At 42.9% G+C, this 19,593-nt stretch overlaps 1 protein-coding gene across 2 annotated transcripts in view; it reads right to left on the bottom strand.

The window, feature by feature from the left end:
• Positions 1-375: 375 nt before the first annotated feature.
• The window catches only part of CDK5RAP2 (CDK5 regulatory subunit associated protein 2), a 179,188-nt gene continuing 159,970 nt past the window's right edge, over positions 376-19,593 (bottom strand). For both annotated transcript variants that reach the window (XM_054998013.1, XM_054998011.1), the window contains 8 exons: positions 19,236-19,357; positions 15,032-15,280; positions 11,781-11,861; positions 10,379-10,620; positions 8,583-8,729; positions 7,094-7,232; positions 4,260-4,306; positions 376-3,036 (listed from right to left, as the gene is read on the bottom strand). In XM_054998013.1, the coding sequence (XP_054853988.1) occupies positions 2,977-3,036; positions 4,260-4,306; positions 7,094-7,232; positions 8,583-8,729; positions 10,379-10,620; positions 11,781-11,861; positions 15,032-15,280; positions 19,236-19,357 (1,087 nt within the window). In that variant the 3' untranslated portion in view covers positions 376-2,976. The remainder of the gene's footprint in view (positions 3,037-4,259; positions 4,307-7,093; positions 7,233-8,582; positions 8,730-10,378; positions 10,621-11,780; positions 11,862-15,031; positions 15,281-19,235; positions 19,358-19,593) is intronic.

Genomic DNA, 19,593 nt, shown 5'->3' on the forward strand with positions numbered 1-19,593 from the left:
TCACTTACACGCCGAGGAGCTCTGATTATGAACTGCATCCTCTTTCTGAAGGAGAGAATATCATAGCCTGATGGTTACCCAAAATAATAAGCTAAATTTCTAAGCTTTGCAGAAGCCATAGTTAAATAATAATAATAGTTAAATAATAAGCTAAATTTCTAAGCTTTGCAGAAGCCATAGTTAGAAAACGTCAAATACTGGTTGATCCCATCTGGCTGTGCCTGACGTGCAATCTGAAAAACAGAGATTCAGATATTTGCACTTTGCAGCAAGTTCACAAGTGAAAAGGAGAAGAAAGACTGAGCCAAGTAGAAGCAAAAAGGGATAGCAGGGGAGACAAACTGAAACAGGTTTTTTTTTAAATAAACAGATTAATTTATTGAATCAGTATTTAGATCAGATGCACATCATCTCTGTTGATCCAGTTCAGTCAGTTTTTTACATCCAATATCACATTGCTATATACAACATGTCATGAATAAAATTCCCCATGTAACAAACCAACCGGTCTTTGACCTCTGCAGTAATGCACGTACCATATAATTCAACCTAATAAAGAATGCTGGAGAATAATAATAATAATAAAAAAGCATCTATGAACCATTTCTGATGGAAGAGTCATTTCCAGAACTAACAGCAGGTACACCTGGCAGCTGGTCTGTCTTATTCTGCTTGATGCCTGTCATTTGCAGTCTTCACCTGGCTATACGTTTTTCTTAAGACTAGGTAACTCAAATTAGAGAATATTTTACAGAAAGTAAAATCTTGATATTCTTTCTAAGTAGCATCTGCCTTTTGTTGTTGATGGATTACGTGCCAATTATGATTGGTCAGGGGAGCACTGGACTACTCTTTTGGGGGCACCACCTGTCTGCAGAAAAACATGATAAGAGAGTTCTGTGCCATACAAGAGCTGAGCCAAAAGCAGACATCAAGTTGGCTCCAACCGGCTTTTCTTCTGGTCAAGGGGAGAGGAAGGATCCCCTTTGACCACTCAAAAATGTATATTCGTGGGACTTGCATGGACAAAAGCCGTATAGAAGAGGGGAAGTAGTAAGGAGATAAAATATGAGATTGAGACAAAAAGCTTGCTGGATCCAACCCAGGGGTATTTGTATGCCTCTGATTTCTGCAGTACAAACCTACGGTTTTGTGGATGGGAATTCTCTAACACTTTGGCCCAAACTACTCTCTAGGCTTAGAAATTTGGGAAATCCAGCCTAGCGAACAGTCCTTATTTGTTGTCAGAGTCTCCACTACTCTACATTTTTATTCCAATTTTTCCTCCAAGGATATACTCCCTCAAATCATTCCTTAGTTGCAGCTTTGCAGGTGTGATAAAAAAAAGCTAAGCATACTTAACCCAGTGCTTAAATCCCCTTGATGTAAGTGGTTCTTTTCCTATTTAAACCTTCCAAGATCTAAAGTGACCACGGTTTTTAAGGCTTCATCAAGATCAAGGCATTCTCTCCCCCACAACAGTTCTTAAAAGTAAAACTATGAATGTTATGTTATTAATTACTGCTGTTGTGAACAGTCAATGGGTTCATTGCCTAGGATGGTCTGAGGCTGGACTTCTTGCATTTCATGGCCTTCCTAGCTCCAATGCTTAGAATTTTTTCTTTACTCTCATGGGCATATGACCCAAAATTTGAGATATCAAAAAGGAAGTGGAAAAAAAGTGGGAACTTCCATAATGTCTGACTCCAAAGGTTCCTACATTGCATTTCTAGATAAATTATCCATGGGGTGGTTTCAATTTTTTTAAAAAAATCATTCACTCAAATTACATACATGTAAAACATCTGTATTCGATGTTCTATACTGCAGAAATATGTATCTGCATTAAGCGCTGCATTCGGCAAAAAACATTTCTCACACACAGTGAAAAAACTATTATAAAAGCCAGTTTATAGAATTTATAAACAATCTCTAAAAGGGACAGCTAAAAGTCTGCAAGTACACAAAAACTCCCTGGATGAATGGTCCAACTTTTGGGACCTCACAGCTAAGAAGCAGTTCACAAAACGACATTCTTCGGAACCATCTAAAACTGACCCCAACCTCCCCTGATTCTATTACATACATACAATCTCAAGAGTAATAAAGGGAAAAGGTTTCTTTTATCTCTAAAATGTCAGAAATAGATCATACCGTGCTAATGGGCCTGTAGCCCAAACTAGGCCTTTCCTAGATCCCAAGAAAGTGTACCTATTAAGAAGGTTCTGTTACCTTCCCTCTCCAGCTAGACAAGGGCAACTTAAGCAGCAACTCCTGCACAGTGCAATCCTATAAAACTTGACTTTTTTTCCTGGTAAACAAATCTCCTCATTTTTTTTCCAATTTGCTATTACAAAATAAGCATCTGGTTCTGTTAACATTTTTCTAACCCAGTATCAGATTGTTGTGATGATCTGGATTAGAAACTTGCATGCTGCATCCGGCAGTTTTCCTCTAAACCCTTCAAGCAAATAATCACAACACTTTAAAATATTATTCAAGCTTTCCCACATTCCAAAAAGCCCATCCAGGCACAACAGACCTAAATTAAATTTCTGGCACACAGCTTTTGTTCCTGTTTTGTCACACTGACAAGAGATCTGTATTTTGCACTGTGATTTCCACCATTAATAAATGTCGTACCTTGACTTAAAAACCGGGAACCTTCTAGAGGATTTATTTTTTAAATTAAGGAGAAACTGGAGCATTAAAAAAACAGACTACCGTATCCTATTTTTAAATCTTCTTACTATGTCATCACTAATATCTGAATCCCACTTTTGTAAAATCAGACATAGAATAGTTATTTCTTCCAAATGCTTCCCCACTCCTCTCCGCCAGAAGCAAGTGTGGGATGCAGACGATATTCTAAGAAAACCAGTCTGAAAGACAATAAATAACAAGGCCCTGAGAGAAAGGAAACAGTCGAAAGAAGGTCAGCATGGAATAATGGCTTTTATTGGGGCAGCGTTGCCTTCACAAAACCCTTTTCGTGCTGAAAGAGGCAGTTGAGATTTTGTTTTCAGCCGGTGGAACCTGGGGAAAAAAGCAACATCTGAAGTTTGCGGAAATGGCCACCACTGATGCTAGATGACTTCAAAACTCCAGCCTCACGTCGGTGGGAATCCCATTGTACTATTTCAAACAGCAGTTGGAAGCTCTCATAATTCATGTACAAAATGTGGCTCCGTTCAGAAAACTAGCATAGCAAGGTTGTGGTCTAGCTTTCTCCCTGACTGGATAGCTTTCTATGTGCAGTGATTTTATTTTTGATAGGGGATGATTTTCTCAACTACAGTGTGAGGTGGTACAACCGAGACATAGATATGCCACATCAGGGAGAACCCAATGAGGAACTATGAGGGGCAGGGAAAGTGTAAGGATTTGGCATGACTAGGCAGCTGCCAGGGCCAAGAGACAGCCTGCTGCTTGCTCCTGGTCAATACAGCGGAAAGGAGCCATTCCCTGGTGCTGCTTCATCTCCCTGGGCACCTCTTCTCCAAACTAGGAAATGGGAGCTGTATCTGTCACAAGGACCTCGGAAGTGATTTCCCATTTCTAGCTAGAAGTGGTGCCTGGGGGAAGAAGCCGACTGTAGTTCTCTTGTCATTATTCAAGCCCCACATTCAGAGGCCAAAGAACCTGCACTTTACTGCACTCTTTCCTTGGAGGGGGCTCCCCCACAGAGGGAGGCCAACAGGATGTCATTTTATCCAGGGAGTCAGCCCTGACTGGGAGCAGATGCAAGATGCTGACAAATGATTGCTCATACTGGCACCTGCAAGGAGAAGCTAAACAGGGATAGGGGACTGAATAAAAGGCAGCTGGAAACAGGAAAACAGTTTAACCAACTCAGAAGCTAAAACTCAGGCTGCAGTGCCCCCCCCCAAATTGACAACTCAAAGGTTATAGCATGAAATAATATTAGTGGCTGTTGAAAAAGGACCCCAATGAGCCACAGAGGGACAGGAACAATAAAAGGCAGAGCCGGTTTATCTGGACACAGCCATTAAAGCTCTAATCAGACTGTGCAAAGTGAACATTAAATATTAAGGCACGTTTGTTGCAATCAGTGGGTAGAAACCGAGCTGTCTTCCCCCAACGTACGGGTGTGAAATGCACGCCAGGCCAATGACCAGCCATTTTGCAAAGTATATGATTAACAAGGCAATTTATGTTGCTCGTATAAATGAACAGGCCTTGGCAGGAGGGAGGGAGATCAGAAAGAGCTAATTAACACACATGGAGGTTTTACTCACTTCCAGGTTTCCTCTTGCCTTCTTTAAAACATCGTGAGTTAAGGCCACTGCAAAGAGAAAATACAGGGCAGAGTGTTTGCAGGCAAGTTTTATTTTTTCACAGAGCTCTGCATGCAGGGAAGGGACTGGAGGAGAAAACGGCAGGCCGAGCTTGATGATTTTAACTGGCCACGACATGCATGTTTAATTCAAGGCCCAGATGCTGCTTCTCTGGGCCAAATGCAAACTCAGAACATGCCCTGCTTCCCCCACACATCGCGCACATAAGCACAATCCTCATGTGAAATGCAAAAAAAAAAAAAAAAGAGTTTTATTTCTTGTCATGACAATAGGCGGGCAGCTTGTAACTGTAGCTCTCTCACCCTCCTCCTCCAAGCCCCACGTTCAGAGCCCAAAGAACCTGCACTTCACCCCCACCGTGCTTCTTTTGCATAATGTCCAGCCCCAATCCTATGCATGCTTATTTAGAAGTAAGGGGACTTACTGCCCCATAAGTCTGTGTAGGATTAGGACCTTTGTCTGCTTTTGCAGCTCACTCCAAGCCCCGCACAGCCCTGGTCCGAGTTCTAAACTTCCACTGGACACAGGATTTCAGAATATTCTGGTAGCCCCAAAGGTTTCCAAATGTGTAGAGGGCCCAGTCATTTTGTACATCTGCACGTCACTCAGACACGGTTCACTGCAGCGTACGTGCTGTGGTTCTCACATTTTCCTTTTGAGCAGCCTGTGTCGAATCCCCTCTCTCCGCGTACTCTAACATATGGCTGAAATGGAGTGTCCACTCTGACTGATGAATCTGTCGGCCCAGGAACCTCCCCGTGCGCCTAGTCCACTCCACCCACAAGGCCAGGGGCCCAGGGAAGGGCGAATAGCAGGAGGGAGAGAATAACTCTCCTGAAACTACTTTGGTGCGGGCTGGGAGAAGCTGTTGCCTTGCCCGTCAAGAACTTCCTTCCCAGAAAGCATCCAGGAACCCACCTGGGCACCCTTCCTCCACAGGGAATAAAGAGTTAATCGGTGGCTGCCTCAGGCAAGTGAGAAAGGGAGAATACGTGCAAGGTTCTGGGCCCACGCAGGGCCACTTTTATTTCTAAGTCTGGGGCTATGCCTGGTGATCCGTGGCATACCAAGTATCATCATAAGGGGTCCAAACAGAACTCCAAAGCCCCTCCCCCACGTGCAGTGGTGGAAACGTAGCTAATAAAACCCATTCTTTTGCACTGTTTGTTAATGGAGATGTTTCTCTTTAAAAATAGGCTCTAAAGGACAAGCCGATGGGAAAGGATGCGTGTTAACCTTTAAAAATGTATATTTGCGAGGTTTTGTGTCTAATAATTGACATCAAAAGCAAGGGCATGTTTCATTTCAGTGGCTTGAGTAACTTGCGACATTTATGCAGGTTCATTTCCTACACATTTCAGAGGAGGGTGCGAATATGGCATTTTCAGTTCCAGATTAATTACTCCTAAGAACGTAATTGCATGCCGGGCGAGTTCACTAAGCCAGCTTGTCCCTTCAACCAGATGCCTTTGAAGAAGGTGAAAAATTCCTCCTACAATGTGGGGTGGGTGGAATTCACTTTATCAAAGGTGCAAGAAAAAGCAGCCCACCTCCCTTCCAGACAAAATGCTCGGTTCCATGCTGGGCCCCAAAAAGAGATTTTCAGAAGCAACCTCTGTGCATTGGAATCCCCTGCCCCAGGGAATTCATCTCACTCTCACCTTCCAAATATCTGCAAAAAACATCACATTCAGGAAGGCATTTCATGACGAGGATTCCCTGACATACTCATTCTCTTTTTTTTACTGCCGATTTTCTTGCTGAGAACACTTCCTTTACTTTTTTATTTTTCTTTTCACTGCTGTCCTGTCCTCGATTTTATGCTTGACTGTGCATGTACCGTCATGTGCATGTATCTAACTTCTGTTTTTAGATAGTTCCAGGGGGCAGATGTGTTAGTCTGTAGCAATAGAACAAAAATTAAGTCCGGTGGCAACGTAAAGACCAACAGAAATTTCTAGGGTATAACCTTTCGTAAACTTACAAAAGGTTATACCTTGGACATTTTTGTTGGTCTTTAAGGCGCTACTGGACTCAAATTTTGATTTTAGCTCTTCTGCACCGCAGTTCAGAATGGGGAGTGCAACCTGTCTTTTATGACTAGCTTTTGGCTGAACACTACGTACTCAGGGTGTGAAATGTTTAGCATTGGTGATGTAGCATAGTAGTAGTTTGGTTGCGAATCAGCACTCCGCTGGTTTGATTCTCACTACTGCTCTGCAGGTTGTCTTGGGTAAGCCACTCCTCTCAGCCTCAGGTTCCCCGTTCTACTGTGGGGATAACAATTACACAGTCTTTCTTCACTGCTCTGAATGGGCATTAATCTGTACAGAAGGGTGGTATATAAACACGTTGTTAATAATATTAACATTCGATTTATATACTGCCCTTCAGGACAACTTAACGCCCACTCAGAGTGGTTTACAAAGTATGTTATCATTATCCCCACCACAAAACACCCTGTGAGGTGGGTGGGACTGAGAGAGCTCTGAGAGAGCTGTGACTGACCCAAGGTCACCCAGCTGGCTTCAAGCGGAGGAGTGGGGAATCAAACCCGGTTCTCCAGATTAGAGTCCCGCACTCTTAACCACTACACCAAACTGGCTCTCTGTTGTTGTTGTTGTTTTGTTATTGTTATGCTATTATTGTACTGCTATATTTTTAAGTGTTTGCCTCGATTTGCTAATCATTACTGTCACCCACTTTGAATACTGGAAAGGACTTTTTAAACAAAAAATAATAATAAAAGGGGAAGTGAGAGGAAGCTCACTCACACTGATTTATGATGACTTTCTCCATGTTTTCTTTCAACTGGTTGGTTGAGCGCAAGCGCATCACAGTGCTGTGCAAAGTCTTTTCCTGCTCGGCCAATTTCCTCCGGAGCTGATGCAGCTCTGCTTTCATGCTTTCATCCTACAGAAGGAGAAAATAACCCATGTGAACTTTCATCCCCATGTTACCGATGGATGATTTGCTAAAATACATGCACAGAGCCCTGGACAAATGGGGCTGGCTCCAATCTATACATGGATGACTTCTAGGAACACTAGCTGGGGGGCACTGGCCCTCCAGCACTTAGGATTTATATTCACAAAGGAAAAAAATAGTATTTACTGTGACTGTCCTGCGAGGCAGTCAGGAATGGTGAACTCCACTGGTCCTAAGTCCAAATTTTTGGGTCCTTTCTTAGACAATGAGCAAAGGGAGTCAATCACCCCTTTGAAGTTAAAGATCCTTCAGTCCTCTTTGTTTTCATGTGCTTGTAACAAAAAGTATGCAGAGGAATCCTAGTCAATTTGTCAGGTTTCCTAAATGGACTCATTTGAACCACAGAAAACGGTCTTTCCCTTCAGATGCGATTGCCTTAGTCAGCTTATCCACTGAGCATGTGCATGTGTGCACATGTGATGCGTTTCTTTGCAATGCCAAACAGTCTCTCTCTCTCTCTCTCACTCACTCACACACACACACAGAAAAGAGGACTGAGTTTCCCACAGGGCTTCATCTCCTCCACTTAACTAGCAATTGAAAGTCAGAGGAGAGAAGAAAGAACATAAAAAGAGCCCCGATGAATCAGTCAGAAAGTCCATCTAGTCCAACATCCCTATTTCAGAGGTGGACAGCAAGACGGTTTGATGAAACTTAGAGGTCTTGCTCTGCATTATATATCCCCATGGTCTGAGACAGTGTGTGAACACCAAGAAGAACGGCATTTCCATTTTGGAATCCTCTCCCCGTTTAGGCTTGCCAGGCACCAAATTTGCAGTATTAAGTGCCATGTGAAAATGGTTTTATTCTCGAGTTTTTAATTACCTTCCTCTCCATCTGAGGATATTCCCCAGTTTTATCTGAGTTGGTTCTAACTCATGTTTTCTACTTTTAGTGTGTTTTATACCTTTGGGTACTCTTTCAAATTTTATTATCATATGCGGTGTTTGCTCTAACCTGGATAGCCCAGACTAGCCTAGCCTAATCTTACCAGATCTCAGAAGCTAAGCAGTGCCAGCCTTGGTTACTACGCGGATAGGAGACCACCAAGGAAGTCCAGAGTTGCTATGCAGAGGCACCACCTCTGAACGACTTTTGCCTATGGTGTTGCCCTAAGTTAGATGCAATGTGATGCCTGCTTCTCCCCACCCCTGCCCCCCAAGCTATGTTGGGCACTTTGCTGGAGAGTTTGGGCTAGATAGGTTTTCAACCAATAAATAAGAATGTCAGCTTGCACTCTCAATTAAGAGGGTTTGCTACTTTTGTTTGCCATACCTGAAGAGAGTAAGCAACATTATGCACAACTTTCATAGGTAAGGAGACTCTCCAGAGAAGCTTCAAGAGACGAGCGGCTTCTTCCAAGTTGTGCTGTGCCGCACAGATGGTTGCAGAATGTCTGTCCAGATATTCCTGGTGAGCAATCTGCATTGCAGAATTAAAAAAAAAATCTATTTTATCCCTAAAAGATTATTAAAACGTAGGCTTTAATTAATGGCATAAATCCAATTTGCTATGAATTTTGGATTCATTTTGATGAACAAGTGTATTGTGTGCCAGGCAAAACTAATTTATTAGGTTAAAAAGGCTGCTGAATTATACATTATTCAAGAATTGGGGGCGGGGGATGGAGCGGATGGTGACTTAGCCTGATCAATAACGGTAATTAATAAAAGGTTACATTTACTACATTTGCTGTGCCACTTGGAAAATACTTTTCCTCGTCTGATTTGCATTTCATGGCATGCTATTTGAAATTCAAATGACTCTCGACATTAATTTAGGCAATATAGATGTTTCTTCCTTAGCAGGCCCTTTAAACTGTCCCATTTAATGGTAAGCTAACTGTTGGGGCCAATGCAAAATGTTTTCTTCTGCAGACAGATGAGAAAACAAATGGGAAAAGCTGCCAAGATAAGGAATGAGGAGGTATGCGGAGAGGACATGCTGAGTGGGACCAGGGCAGACTGGGATATATGGGGTGGGATTGCTCTTACAGTAATAAGGAACTCTCATTTTTTCCCATGAGCAACTGAGAAATAAATGAGGTTATAGACTGCAAACTGCAAAATATATGTTTTAATAACATTTCTATTTTTATTTCTGTTTGACACAGCCAGTAGGTGAGGCCAGGGATTCAACCTTCAGGTATAGCACAGGTTGGACTGCCCAACAGGGCAGTCAAATCACTGGTCCATGTTGACCCACTATCCTCTATTCTAGCAGCAGCACTCCAGGGTCTCTGGAAATGCCAGGGACGCAACCTGGGACCTTCTGCATGCAAGGCGTATGCTGTTCCACCGAGCTATGCCTCCAATGGCAAGGGGATATACCCAAGGACACTGTTGGGGTGACCATTAATCTTGACTCCTGACTTAGTGGCCACAATTTCTGGGAGGTGAATATTTTTCATCTTCCCCATCAATGCTGCCAATTGCCAACACTGTTAATCTCTTATATTCCATTTGTTTATTTAGATTTCTTGTCAACTGCTTTTCTGTTCAAAGATGCTCATGTTCCAGCCTCCTGATACCACTTCTTCTCACTCATCTGGAGGGATGGTTGGTTGGGGCAGGCATTGCAGATGCTCTACCACTGGAACACTTAATCAGCAAGAATGGGGATATACTTTTTTCTTACCTGCTGTTTTTTGTTTTCTTCGTTGTTTTTTTTTAAAAAGAAGACTCATTTTGCTTACTATGTAATCTAGTCACTCAAGGATCACACAATCAGCAGAACATCATAGCACCATGCAGCCCATCCCATATGGCTACATGATGAGATCTCAAAGCAAAAGCAAGGCAATGACAGAATATTGCTTATGACAACATTTGTTTTGTTTCTATATATTAAATAATCTATTAACTTCCTAAAGAAGACTGGACACTTAATCTCTGCTCTCTTGGTTTCAAAAGCTCCTGCCTCTTAACTTCACTGACACTCTCTTCGTTGTGAGAGACGTAAACTCAATTCATTTCTGAAAACCAACTCAATCGCATTCTACTACACGTATTAAAAAAAAACACAATTAAAGAATAGTCATACCAATTCATGCTTGCAACCCTGCTGTATACCTTCACTCCAAGCTCCTGATGTTCCGTTGTTTTCAGAGAAATCTGCATTTCAAACAACAGTTTCCGCCCTTCACAGAGCTGCTTCTGTAAAGAATTATAGTCCTCCACCAAGCCAAGGACATGTCTGCCATTTTTGTCCGCCCACACACAACGGCGAGGAATAGCACAAGGCTCGTGGGACTGGCTAGCTGAGGAGCTGCACTGGGAGGATCTGTCCGAATTATCCAAGGACAGCTCTGCATCTGAAGCACAAGAGGCCAAAGGTCAAATGATCTCTGCAATCCTAACCAACATGGTTAGCGGCTCAAATCTACAGCTCCAGGTCATCACTTTTCCTATCTCATTTTGGTTTCTCTGACTTGCCACTCCCCCCCTCCCCCACCGCCAACCCAGTTTGGGAAAAGGAGTGTTCCTGTTCTAATAATTCTTATACACCTGAGAGGACTGATGGGTGGGGCAGGCATTGCTTTAGCTCCTGGGGGGAAGAGGAGACCAAGCTGATATAGTCTATTTGTGGCTACAGTCCCTGTCCTGATAGCCAGAGAAAGCAAGAAGCCTGCCCGAGTGGACCAGAGGAGCAGACGGGACAACTCAATCCAGTGCACTTGTGTGCTTACTGGGAGATCCCACAAATGTGCTTTTAGGCCGTTTGGTGGGCAGGCCACTCCATGTAGAATTTTGTTCTCTCCAGAGATGATTCATTTCCTGGATTTTTTACCTAGCTATTCAGCCAGACCCAATGGCCCTCAAAAGAGAACAGAATTTTAAACATAGAAGCATCAGTTACAGCATCATTTTGAAAGGGGTTCTTAATTACGGTTTGCTTCAGGGATGATGATCAGGTGCCCGTCTTCTGCTTCACCCCCCTCTGGCCTTGCTGATGCCAGGTACTAGGTGGGAGCTCACAGCTGGAAATAGATCCTGGCATGATGGAGGGATGCCTAGCAGCTCTCAGCCCTCTCTCTAATAATCTCTGGCATGGAGCTAGAAGGAGAAGCGTTCTCAGCTGGCCTTGGATCCTGATGGAGGGATGTCTGGCTGGTTTTTTATTCTCTCTCTGAGGGCTCATTAGAATGTTTTTCTTCCTCCGTATCCTTCCAAAGCACAACCTGAAAACTATTGAATTCACGAGGTGCTTTCTGGGATGCTCCTCTACTTGTTCTTCCCTTGTTCATCCTTTCCTTTCCATTTTCAAAAGTGACAGTAGGCAGCAAGGTTTTTTTTAAAAAAAATGCATTATTGTATTCTTTTTTACAAGTACCTACAGTGCAGATTAGCCAAGGTAGGGCAGCACAAATGAAATGATTTGCATCATTTTCATATCAGACAATAGACAAAATATCAGACAGTATCATATCGGACAATCAGACAAAACTCAGAAGGTTGATGCTTGTAGCAGTACCTGCTTTTAAAGGCGAAGTGCAGCGCCCATATTTCTGCTGTAAGTCAAGGACGTTGCTGTCTGCGGTGGGGAATCTGAACTCTAGTTATCAAAAGAGAAGAGTGTCGGTAAGAGGGCAATGTCACAGCTGTGCATATTCTACTCATCCATAATTGTGTCTCAGGATACCGGTGGAGGGCACAAGAACTTTGCAGAAGCTAAGCAAGAGCTGATCTGGTCAGCACCTGGAGAGATCTCAGGGGAACCCCATGCGCACCAGGACAGAAACCAAATACATGGACAAACCTTGCTGCAATGCAGAGAAGTTTGTAGACTGAAATCTCTTTGCAGCCTATCTTCAAAACCTCTGTACAAAGGGGTCAAGTTAATTACTGTGAATCCACTTTGATTTTGGGGTGGGGGTTAAGTATGGGTTTAAACTCCTCCTACTGAAATTGTGAGACTTTTAAAGTGCAATCTTAAGGAGGTTTACTCAGATTGCTACTCAGGTCTATTCACTGGGTCTTACTCCCAGGAAAATGTTCATAGGATAGTACTGTAAAGGGATCAGCTTTGGTTCGATCATGTCCAACATCTTTGAAACATATGCAACCTTGAAAGAGAGCTCATCCTTTTGAAATTGCTGTGTTGCAATGGAATTGGATGATTAAGTACTGAAACCAGTTTTTTCCCCTGCTACACTTATTTAGGAAGCTAGCTGCCTACGTGCAGAAGCCCAGTCTTGCTATCCTGATCCATGCCTCAGAATTTCGAGGCTAGATTACTGTCAACAAGCTGTATGTGGGGCCGGCCTTGATCAGGAAACTACAGCAAAATGCAGCCGCCCGATCACTATCAGAGGCTAGCTGGTGGGATTATCTTACTCCTATTTGAAAGGCCTTTCACTGGCTGCTGATTAATTTCCAGGTCTAATTCAAGGTGTTGGTGCTGACAGTTAAAACTCCTCATGGCCTGGAGACCAAATACTTGAACCTCTTCCTGCATGTTCTCTTGAGGAAGGCTCGTTCTTCTTAGCAGTATCTTAACGTCAGTATTCCCTTCGATTACAAAACATTCTTCAACGGTCTGGGCTCAGACTTTTACTGTGGCCACCCCGTGCCTGACAGAGGTCAGGAGGATTCTACTCTTTGGCCTTTCTAGCAAGTCTTCAAAACAAGAGTTACTGCAGAGAGCTTTTGGGGTAGCCTGAGCCTGGGCAAAGGGGAATACCCTACTGGTGGGGTACAAAGGATTTTAAGATTCGATTTAATATGATTTTTTTAATATACTGTTTTTATATTGTTGCAACCCATCTTGGGTCCTGAGATGTTTGGGAAAAGGCAGGTATATAAATATTTTAAACAAACTAGATTTTCCTAAAGGATAGTCTCCTTCCTGTCTGAAATGCAGAGGAGTTAGCCGTGTTAGTCTGTAGTAGCAAAATCAAAAAGAGTCCAGTAGCACCTTTAAGACTAACCAACTTTATTGTAGCATAAGCTTTCGAGAATCACAGTTCTCTTCATCAGATGCATCTGACGAAGAGAACTGTGATTCTCGAAAGCTTATGCTACAGTAAAGTTGGTTAGTCTTAAAGGTGCTACTGGACTCTTTTTGATTTTGCTTCCTGTCTGAAGTAACTGGATGACTAAAGAGACTTTCCCCACAGCTCTGAGGGATGCCAGCATGGGCCGTTTCCAGATGGCTTACCTTTGCCACTCCATGCCGCAATGTCGCAGCTCGTGCCGGGGAAAACGCGAAATATCGTGTTTTCTCGCGCGAGTTTTGCGCAACGTCGCACAAAACTCACGCAATATTTCGCGTTCGCCCCAGGACGAGCCGCGACGATGCGGCATGGAGCGGCAGAAGGTGAGCTGTCTGGAAACGGCCATGGTCTTCTCCATTGTCTGTATCCAGTTGTTACAAACAAACCCAGTTTGTGATTAGAACAAACCTGGTTTGTCCTTCGGTTTGCATGTTTCCTTTCCCTCCTTCTTCCTTTATGCGCTGAGATGAGATTGAAGACTTCCTGACTTAGTCCTCAATCTAACCACAATCAGTTGTGACATCCAAATTCACCCACTTCAGTGAAATGGAGTTTGTTTCTTGTCTGCAAACTAGGATTCTAAACCAGAATTAAAAACAAGTTTTGGAACTATGATTTGTGGACAAGAAAGAACACCAGTTTATTGGTGCCCAATTCAGATGTTGTGGTTAGGATGAAGACTTCCTAAACTAGGAAGTCTTTGAACTTGGTTCTGTGCCAGGACATAAGGGAAGGAAGGAGAGTAAAGCAGGCTTCCTTTCATCATCAAGAAATGCTAGTTTGTTGATGACATGATTGCAGTCCAATTCTACTGAATAACTCCACCCCCCCCCCCACAGTTAGCAAAAATCCGACCAACTCTTCTACCCAGTGGCCTTTCAGACATAACATTTTGGTGCTAACATGAGAAATCATCTGTTTTCAGTGCTGGAATTTCTGCAAAGGGAATTAAGTTTTACTGCAAATTTGAATTTTATGATGAAACTCAAATATCATAGGGCTAAAACAGACAAAACTAATTTTGCACACATTGCAACTGCCTATATTTGTTTCAGCTTGACTCAACAAAATCAAACATATGAAAAGAAAACAACCAATAGAGCTGCAGTATTTGTTTCTGTAGCACTATGAGCTAAGAAGCATCCATTTATGTTCTATGGTGTTGCAAAGCTTTGGATGTTCCCTTATGAGGCAGATTTTCACGGCATGCAAGTATTTTCTGTCTTCCCTTACATTTTAAATTGCTAGCGTCCTTCATTTAACAGCAATGCAAATAGAGGAAAAATATTCCTCTAGGGCACAAAATTTATTCTGCTGATTTATTCACAGACCAGCCAAAGCACATACTGATCGTTGGTGAGTAATGCGCTGCCGCCTGCAGCAAATGCTCTATGCTTGCGCATTAAATAAACCATTCAGGTAAGCAAAAAATGTGTGGAAACGTAACCCAACTGTTCTATTAGATAAAGTCTGCAAAATTGCTCCCCCCACACACAAACACACACACCCTTAAACAAAAGGAACAAATGGCTGAAGGTTTCTGAGATAAGGACCAGTGAGTAGTTCTCAAAATATTGTATCAACAGAGTTAAGTTTGTTTGAGAAAGAAAAACACAACAACCTACAGACATCCTCAAGTCCCCTCCTTTTCAACATGCTTTTGGTGGACCAGATCTAAGGGGACTCCTTTAAAGCAAAGTCGTGCATTCGAACGTGTACTGCACCGTACCATTTATTCCAGTGTAATGCTGCAGTTCTTGTTTCAAAAGGTAGTTGATATTCACAGCTGACCCTGAGCTGGCTTTCTCTTTCTTGCCTTTTGAAAGCTGCTCCTCTAGTTTTTCATGCAATGTCCTGTTTGCCTGAATGCTTCTTTCGAGCTGTGTTCTCAAGTTCCGTATTTCAGTTAATAGTTCATGCAAGTCAAGTGTGCTGTTTTTATCTTTCCAGCACTCCTCGGATCTATCATGGATGAGATCTGAAGACATTTAACAAACATAAATCACTGTTGTGAACAATTAAAGTAGTCATTATTAAATGCTGAATGAGTGCATTTGAGCCAGATATTAAGAATTAACTACAAACAGTAGGTAGATAATGGCTGAAGGCAGAGGGAGGAGGGATCTACCAATCTTAATTGCTTCTACCCTCCAAAGATTTAATAAGAGCCAAAATTATTTTTCAATTTGTCTATAAAAGCTAATGTTGCATACCCAGAGCAAAATTATGGATAATAAGGGACTGGAACAAAAAAGATTTGTAAATTCTGAAGGGCATTTGAAAGCATAGTTTGAGGGAGAGAGGGAGAAAAGAAAGAAGACAATCAGAATAGCGAAAAAAGAAGAGGAGAAAAATAAATCAAAAAGAAACAAAGGACAAACTTGCGGCTAATAGATAAAAAGAAATGTTTTCTATCTGAAACTGAAGGAAAATAAAGACAGTGTTTTTACTATATAATTGAACATCATATAATCATAGAAATCAACCCCCCAGTTTACTTACTTAACACATTTATGTGCTGCCTTTCCATTTAAAAAATGTTCCTTCAAGGCTCTTTACAACAATTTAAAATACAAAAAGCAGTAAAATATATATCTATATGAAATCATGAGCCAAACAGAGTCAGGGCTGGAAATGTTCTTAATGAGGCTGAGGATTATGGTTTCAAGATGGATGCAGCATCCTTATGGCTGAGATTTTGTTTATTTAATTTACTTATTTAAAATATTTATATAGTTATATTTCTGTGAAAACTCATCCCTCTTGCTGGTATAATCATGCTTCCCCCTCTTCTTATCCCTCTGCCTCGGTTCCATCAATGTGGATAATAAAACGGCCTTGGATGCAGGAAACCAAATTCTGTTCTCCACTTAGCCATGAAGCTCAGTTGATGGCTTGGAGTGTCATTATCTTTCAGCTTCAGCTATTTCACCCAGTGATGACTACAAAAAACCCACACTTACAATCGTAAAATGAAGAATCTGACTTACTCTTGATCATTCACAGTCTTTAATGAAATATGCTGGGGGCAGTACACAGACCAAATGGCACTATTTTAACACATTCCCTACTAACAGGTACATTAAAAGCAGACGTTGTTTTTGCCTTGACTCCTGCTCTATCATTTGCCTCCCCAACAAGTTCAGTACTACTTCACCCAAAATGTTGGTGTTAGTTGATATCTGATAGAAGACAGCTAATGACTAGCATTACAGAACTGATCTATGTTGCAAGAGAATACTTAAGCTATCCTTAAGTTCTCATATTCATTTTTTTCTTTCTCCTTTTCTTCTAATAGGAATCTATCTCACCCAAACTGGAAAACAGAGAAGCAAATTGCAGGAATTAAGCTGTATCATAGTCTTGAAAAGGAGTCCACTAAATTAACTAGCCTACAAAAATTTTACTAGCAGATGTTAGTTATTTGCATCCTAAACAAGCAGATACTAGTCATCTGGAAGAACCAACATTTATTAGTTCCCAGATGAGTGGCTATATTCTGAACAGCATAAGAAACATCAACTTGGAGAATGGTTTCTCGCAAATGACACCAGCCATATGTTGTAGAAAGGCTAAACCTAAGATTGCTGTACCCCTGGATCTAACATCTTACACTGGCATGGCTTCTTCCTAGGCATCTTGCTTCTCTACAAGAACCGTACAAAAAGTTCAGTTCATGAAATGAAGGGTTTATAATGTAAAATCTGATTCAAGCAAAATCACAAAGGGAGAGAAGAGCACGGAGTGGAGTCAAGCGAGAACATATGTACATTTCAGTTACACATACTACACCTTAGTTTCAAGTATAGTCCTGCAGAGAGAGTGGAATATAAATAAAATAAAATAAATAAATAAGAAGTTGTGACAAATATGGTAAAGTGGGGTATGAAGAGGAATTTTGAGAAAGTGAAAGGTTTTCTGGAAGCATTCAGGCATAAAGGGCATCAAGGAAGAAAGAGCAGAGGCAACTGATGTAACAGGTAAACTCTGCAGTTGAGGGTGATGGAACTGGAGGGGAAAAGGTCACAGGCTATGGGGATATGAGAGTAGAGAGACAATGGCAAGCAAGGCCATGGAAGACTTAGATGGTAAGGATGACTAGCCTACTGGACTCAAGAGCCTAAAAGGAGCAATTTGATGATTTAAAGTGTCAGTTAGTAAGAATGGCAAGAGAGAGGTGAATGATTTTGGTGGCAGAAACCCAGTTTCAAACCCCCACTCACCCATAAAGCTCCCTGGGTGATCTTTGGCCAGGTTCTCTCTCTCAGCCCAATCTAATTCTCAGAGTTATTATGAGGCTAGTGAGAAAAGGGAGAACCAACTAAGCTACCTTGAGATTTGCAAAGGAATGGTAGGGTAAAGATGTAATTGATAATGAAGGTGAGAGAGCCAAGATATCAGAATGGAAGCCATAAAGGGAAAAAGTTTTAGTCAAGACAACTACAGCATGAACCAGAGTTCTTGCCCAGGAGGAAACACACCTGCTTTCTGATCAGACTAGTGATTCTGACCTGGAGAGCTCAGAGCATGAGGCACCAAGGTTGGGGAACCAGGAGGACCTGCAGGGTCAGCGAGGGCCTGATTTTGCAGAGGCACCTGCGAACCATACTCCAACAACACCATAGGCCACCCTGCCAGAGCCTGAAAGTGAGCCCCCGCCACCGACCCTGAGATAATCACTAGGCCTCTGCCAAGTAGGACACAAACCTGGACTCGCAGCCCATCAGGACCTTTCCCCACTCCTCAGAAATGGTGGTGGCATAGGGCCCAGGCTGAGGTGGCACAGAGAAGATGAAGTGCCAGGCTGGCTGTGTGCCACCTCTGTGTCAATCCAGCACAGAACACAGAGTGGAAACACATGAGGCGAATGACACACGAAGAGCGCAGGTTGGGTCGTGCAAGCTTCTCTGGGAGTGGTAGTCTTACCCTCCCAAGCTCCTGGAGGAAAACTGAGCCAACTGGATTTTCTTACAAAGAACAGTTGGTCAACTGGAGAGAGTCTCTCTTTTAAAAATCCACTTGCTTCAGCTTTCCTTCAGGAGCTCAGAGACCCTTGGCGGGGTGTGTGTGTGTGTTGGATCTGCGCGCTGATTCCCTGCCAGAAGAAGAATGGGAGGGACTGGGTTTCTCTCTCACTCGCAAAACACCTCTGCTTTTTTCCTGTCTCTTGTTACATCGTTCCCCAACACCCACCCCAGCCCCATCCCAAGCTCCCAGAGGATTTTTGAAAGAACGAAAGAGAGAGTATGTGTGTGAGAGAGAAAGTCCCTCCAGTTGTGCTTCTCCCTAGCTAAGAATCACATTGAGAGGCTGGTTTTTTTAAAAAAAAGACTACCTTTCCCAGGGATCCTTGCAAAATCCAACATGTGCCCGTGTGTCTCGTGTGGTTCTACCCTCAGAGTGGTACTTTCTTGTAGGGTCCTGGCCAGAGAGTAGCACAGCCTCAAAAGTCTCAGCACCTGCCAGCAGATATAGCTGAGCCAGATCACCACTCAGCCTATTTAGCCCAAGGCTCAAGAAGGCTGCACTGCTGGATCAACCGCTCCACTAGGCACAAGCCCTGTGCTCCAAGCTCCAGTTCCAAGTGTAGGCCCATAGCCACTCTGTGCTACTGAGTCTAGCCAGTGGCCCTACTCTAGAGGAGTCCAGAGCAGGGCAGCCTACAGAGAGCAGGACAGGCCCAATGCCAGGGGACACCCAGATCAAGGGTGGCTAGAAGGACCTGTCTTAGGAGCCTCTCTCTTCCTGGAACATCACATATGTCTCCAGGCCCCTGGTTAAAGGGCCCCCTGCATTAAAGTTTGATTCAGCATCCCTTGGTTTTTTTCCAGCTAGGGCAAACAAGGCCAGGAACTGCAAGTAGGGAAACCAGGATCCATAGACAAGAGGACTACAGCAACAAAAGCTATGGACAAGATCACCTTGATTCATACCTTTTTGACTTCTGATTGTTTCATCTAGTTTTTCATACACCTTGAGCTCAAGTTGTAGCGAGTGCAGCAATTTGTCGTTCTCTGACTGCTGGTGCTGTTTTGCGTTCAGCTCTATCTGCAGCCTGCGACATTCCAATCAAACTGATTAGTAAGAGCTTGGACACTGGAACTTAACTGTGACCTGACTGTGTAAATGCCACAACTTTGGAAGGAAACTAGAATGACAGGGATGGAATTGACCAGGTCATAAAGTTACAATTTCTGCCCTGAAAGAAGATCTTCACCATATCAGCCCCATACCACATAAACCTAGATCATGATGCAACTTGTAGAAAAAGCATGATGGAGCACACCAGCA

The sequence above is a fragment of the Eublepharis macularius genome, chromosome 14, assembly GCF_028583425.1.
Source record: "Eublepharis macularius isolate TG4126 chromosome 14, MPM_Emac_v1.0, whole genome shotgun sequence".
Taxonomy (NCBI): domain Eukaryota; kingdom Metazoa; phylum Chordata; class Lepidosauria; order Squamata; family Eublepharidae; genus Eublepharis; species Eublepharis macularius.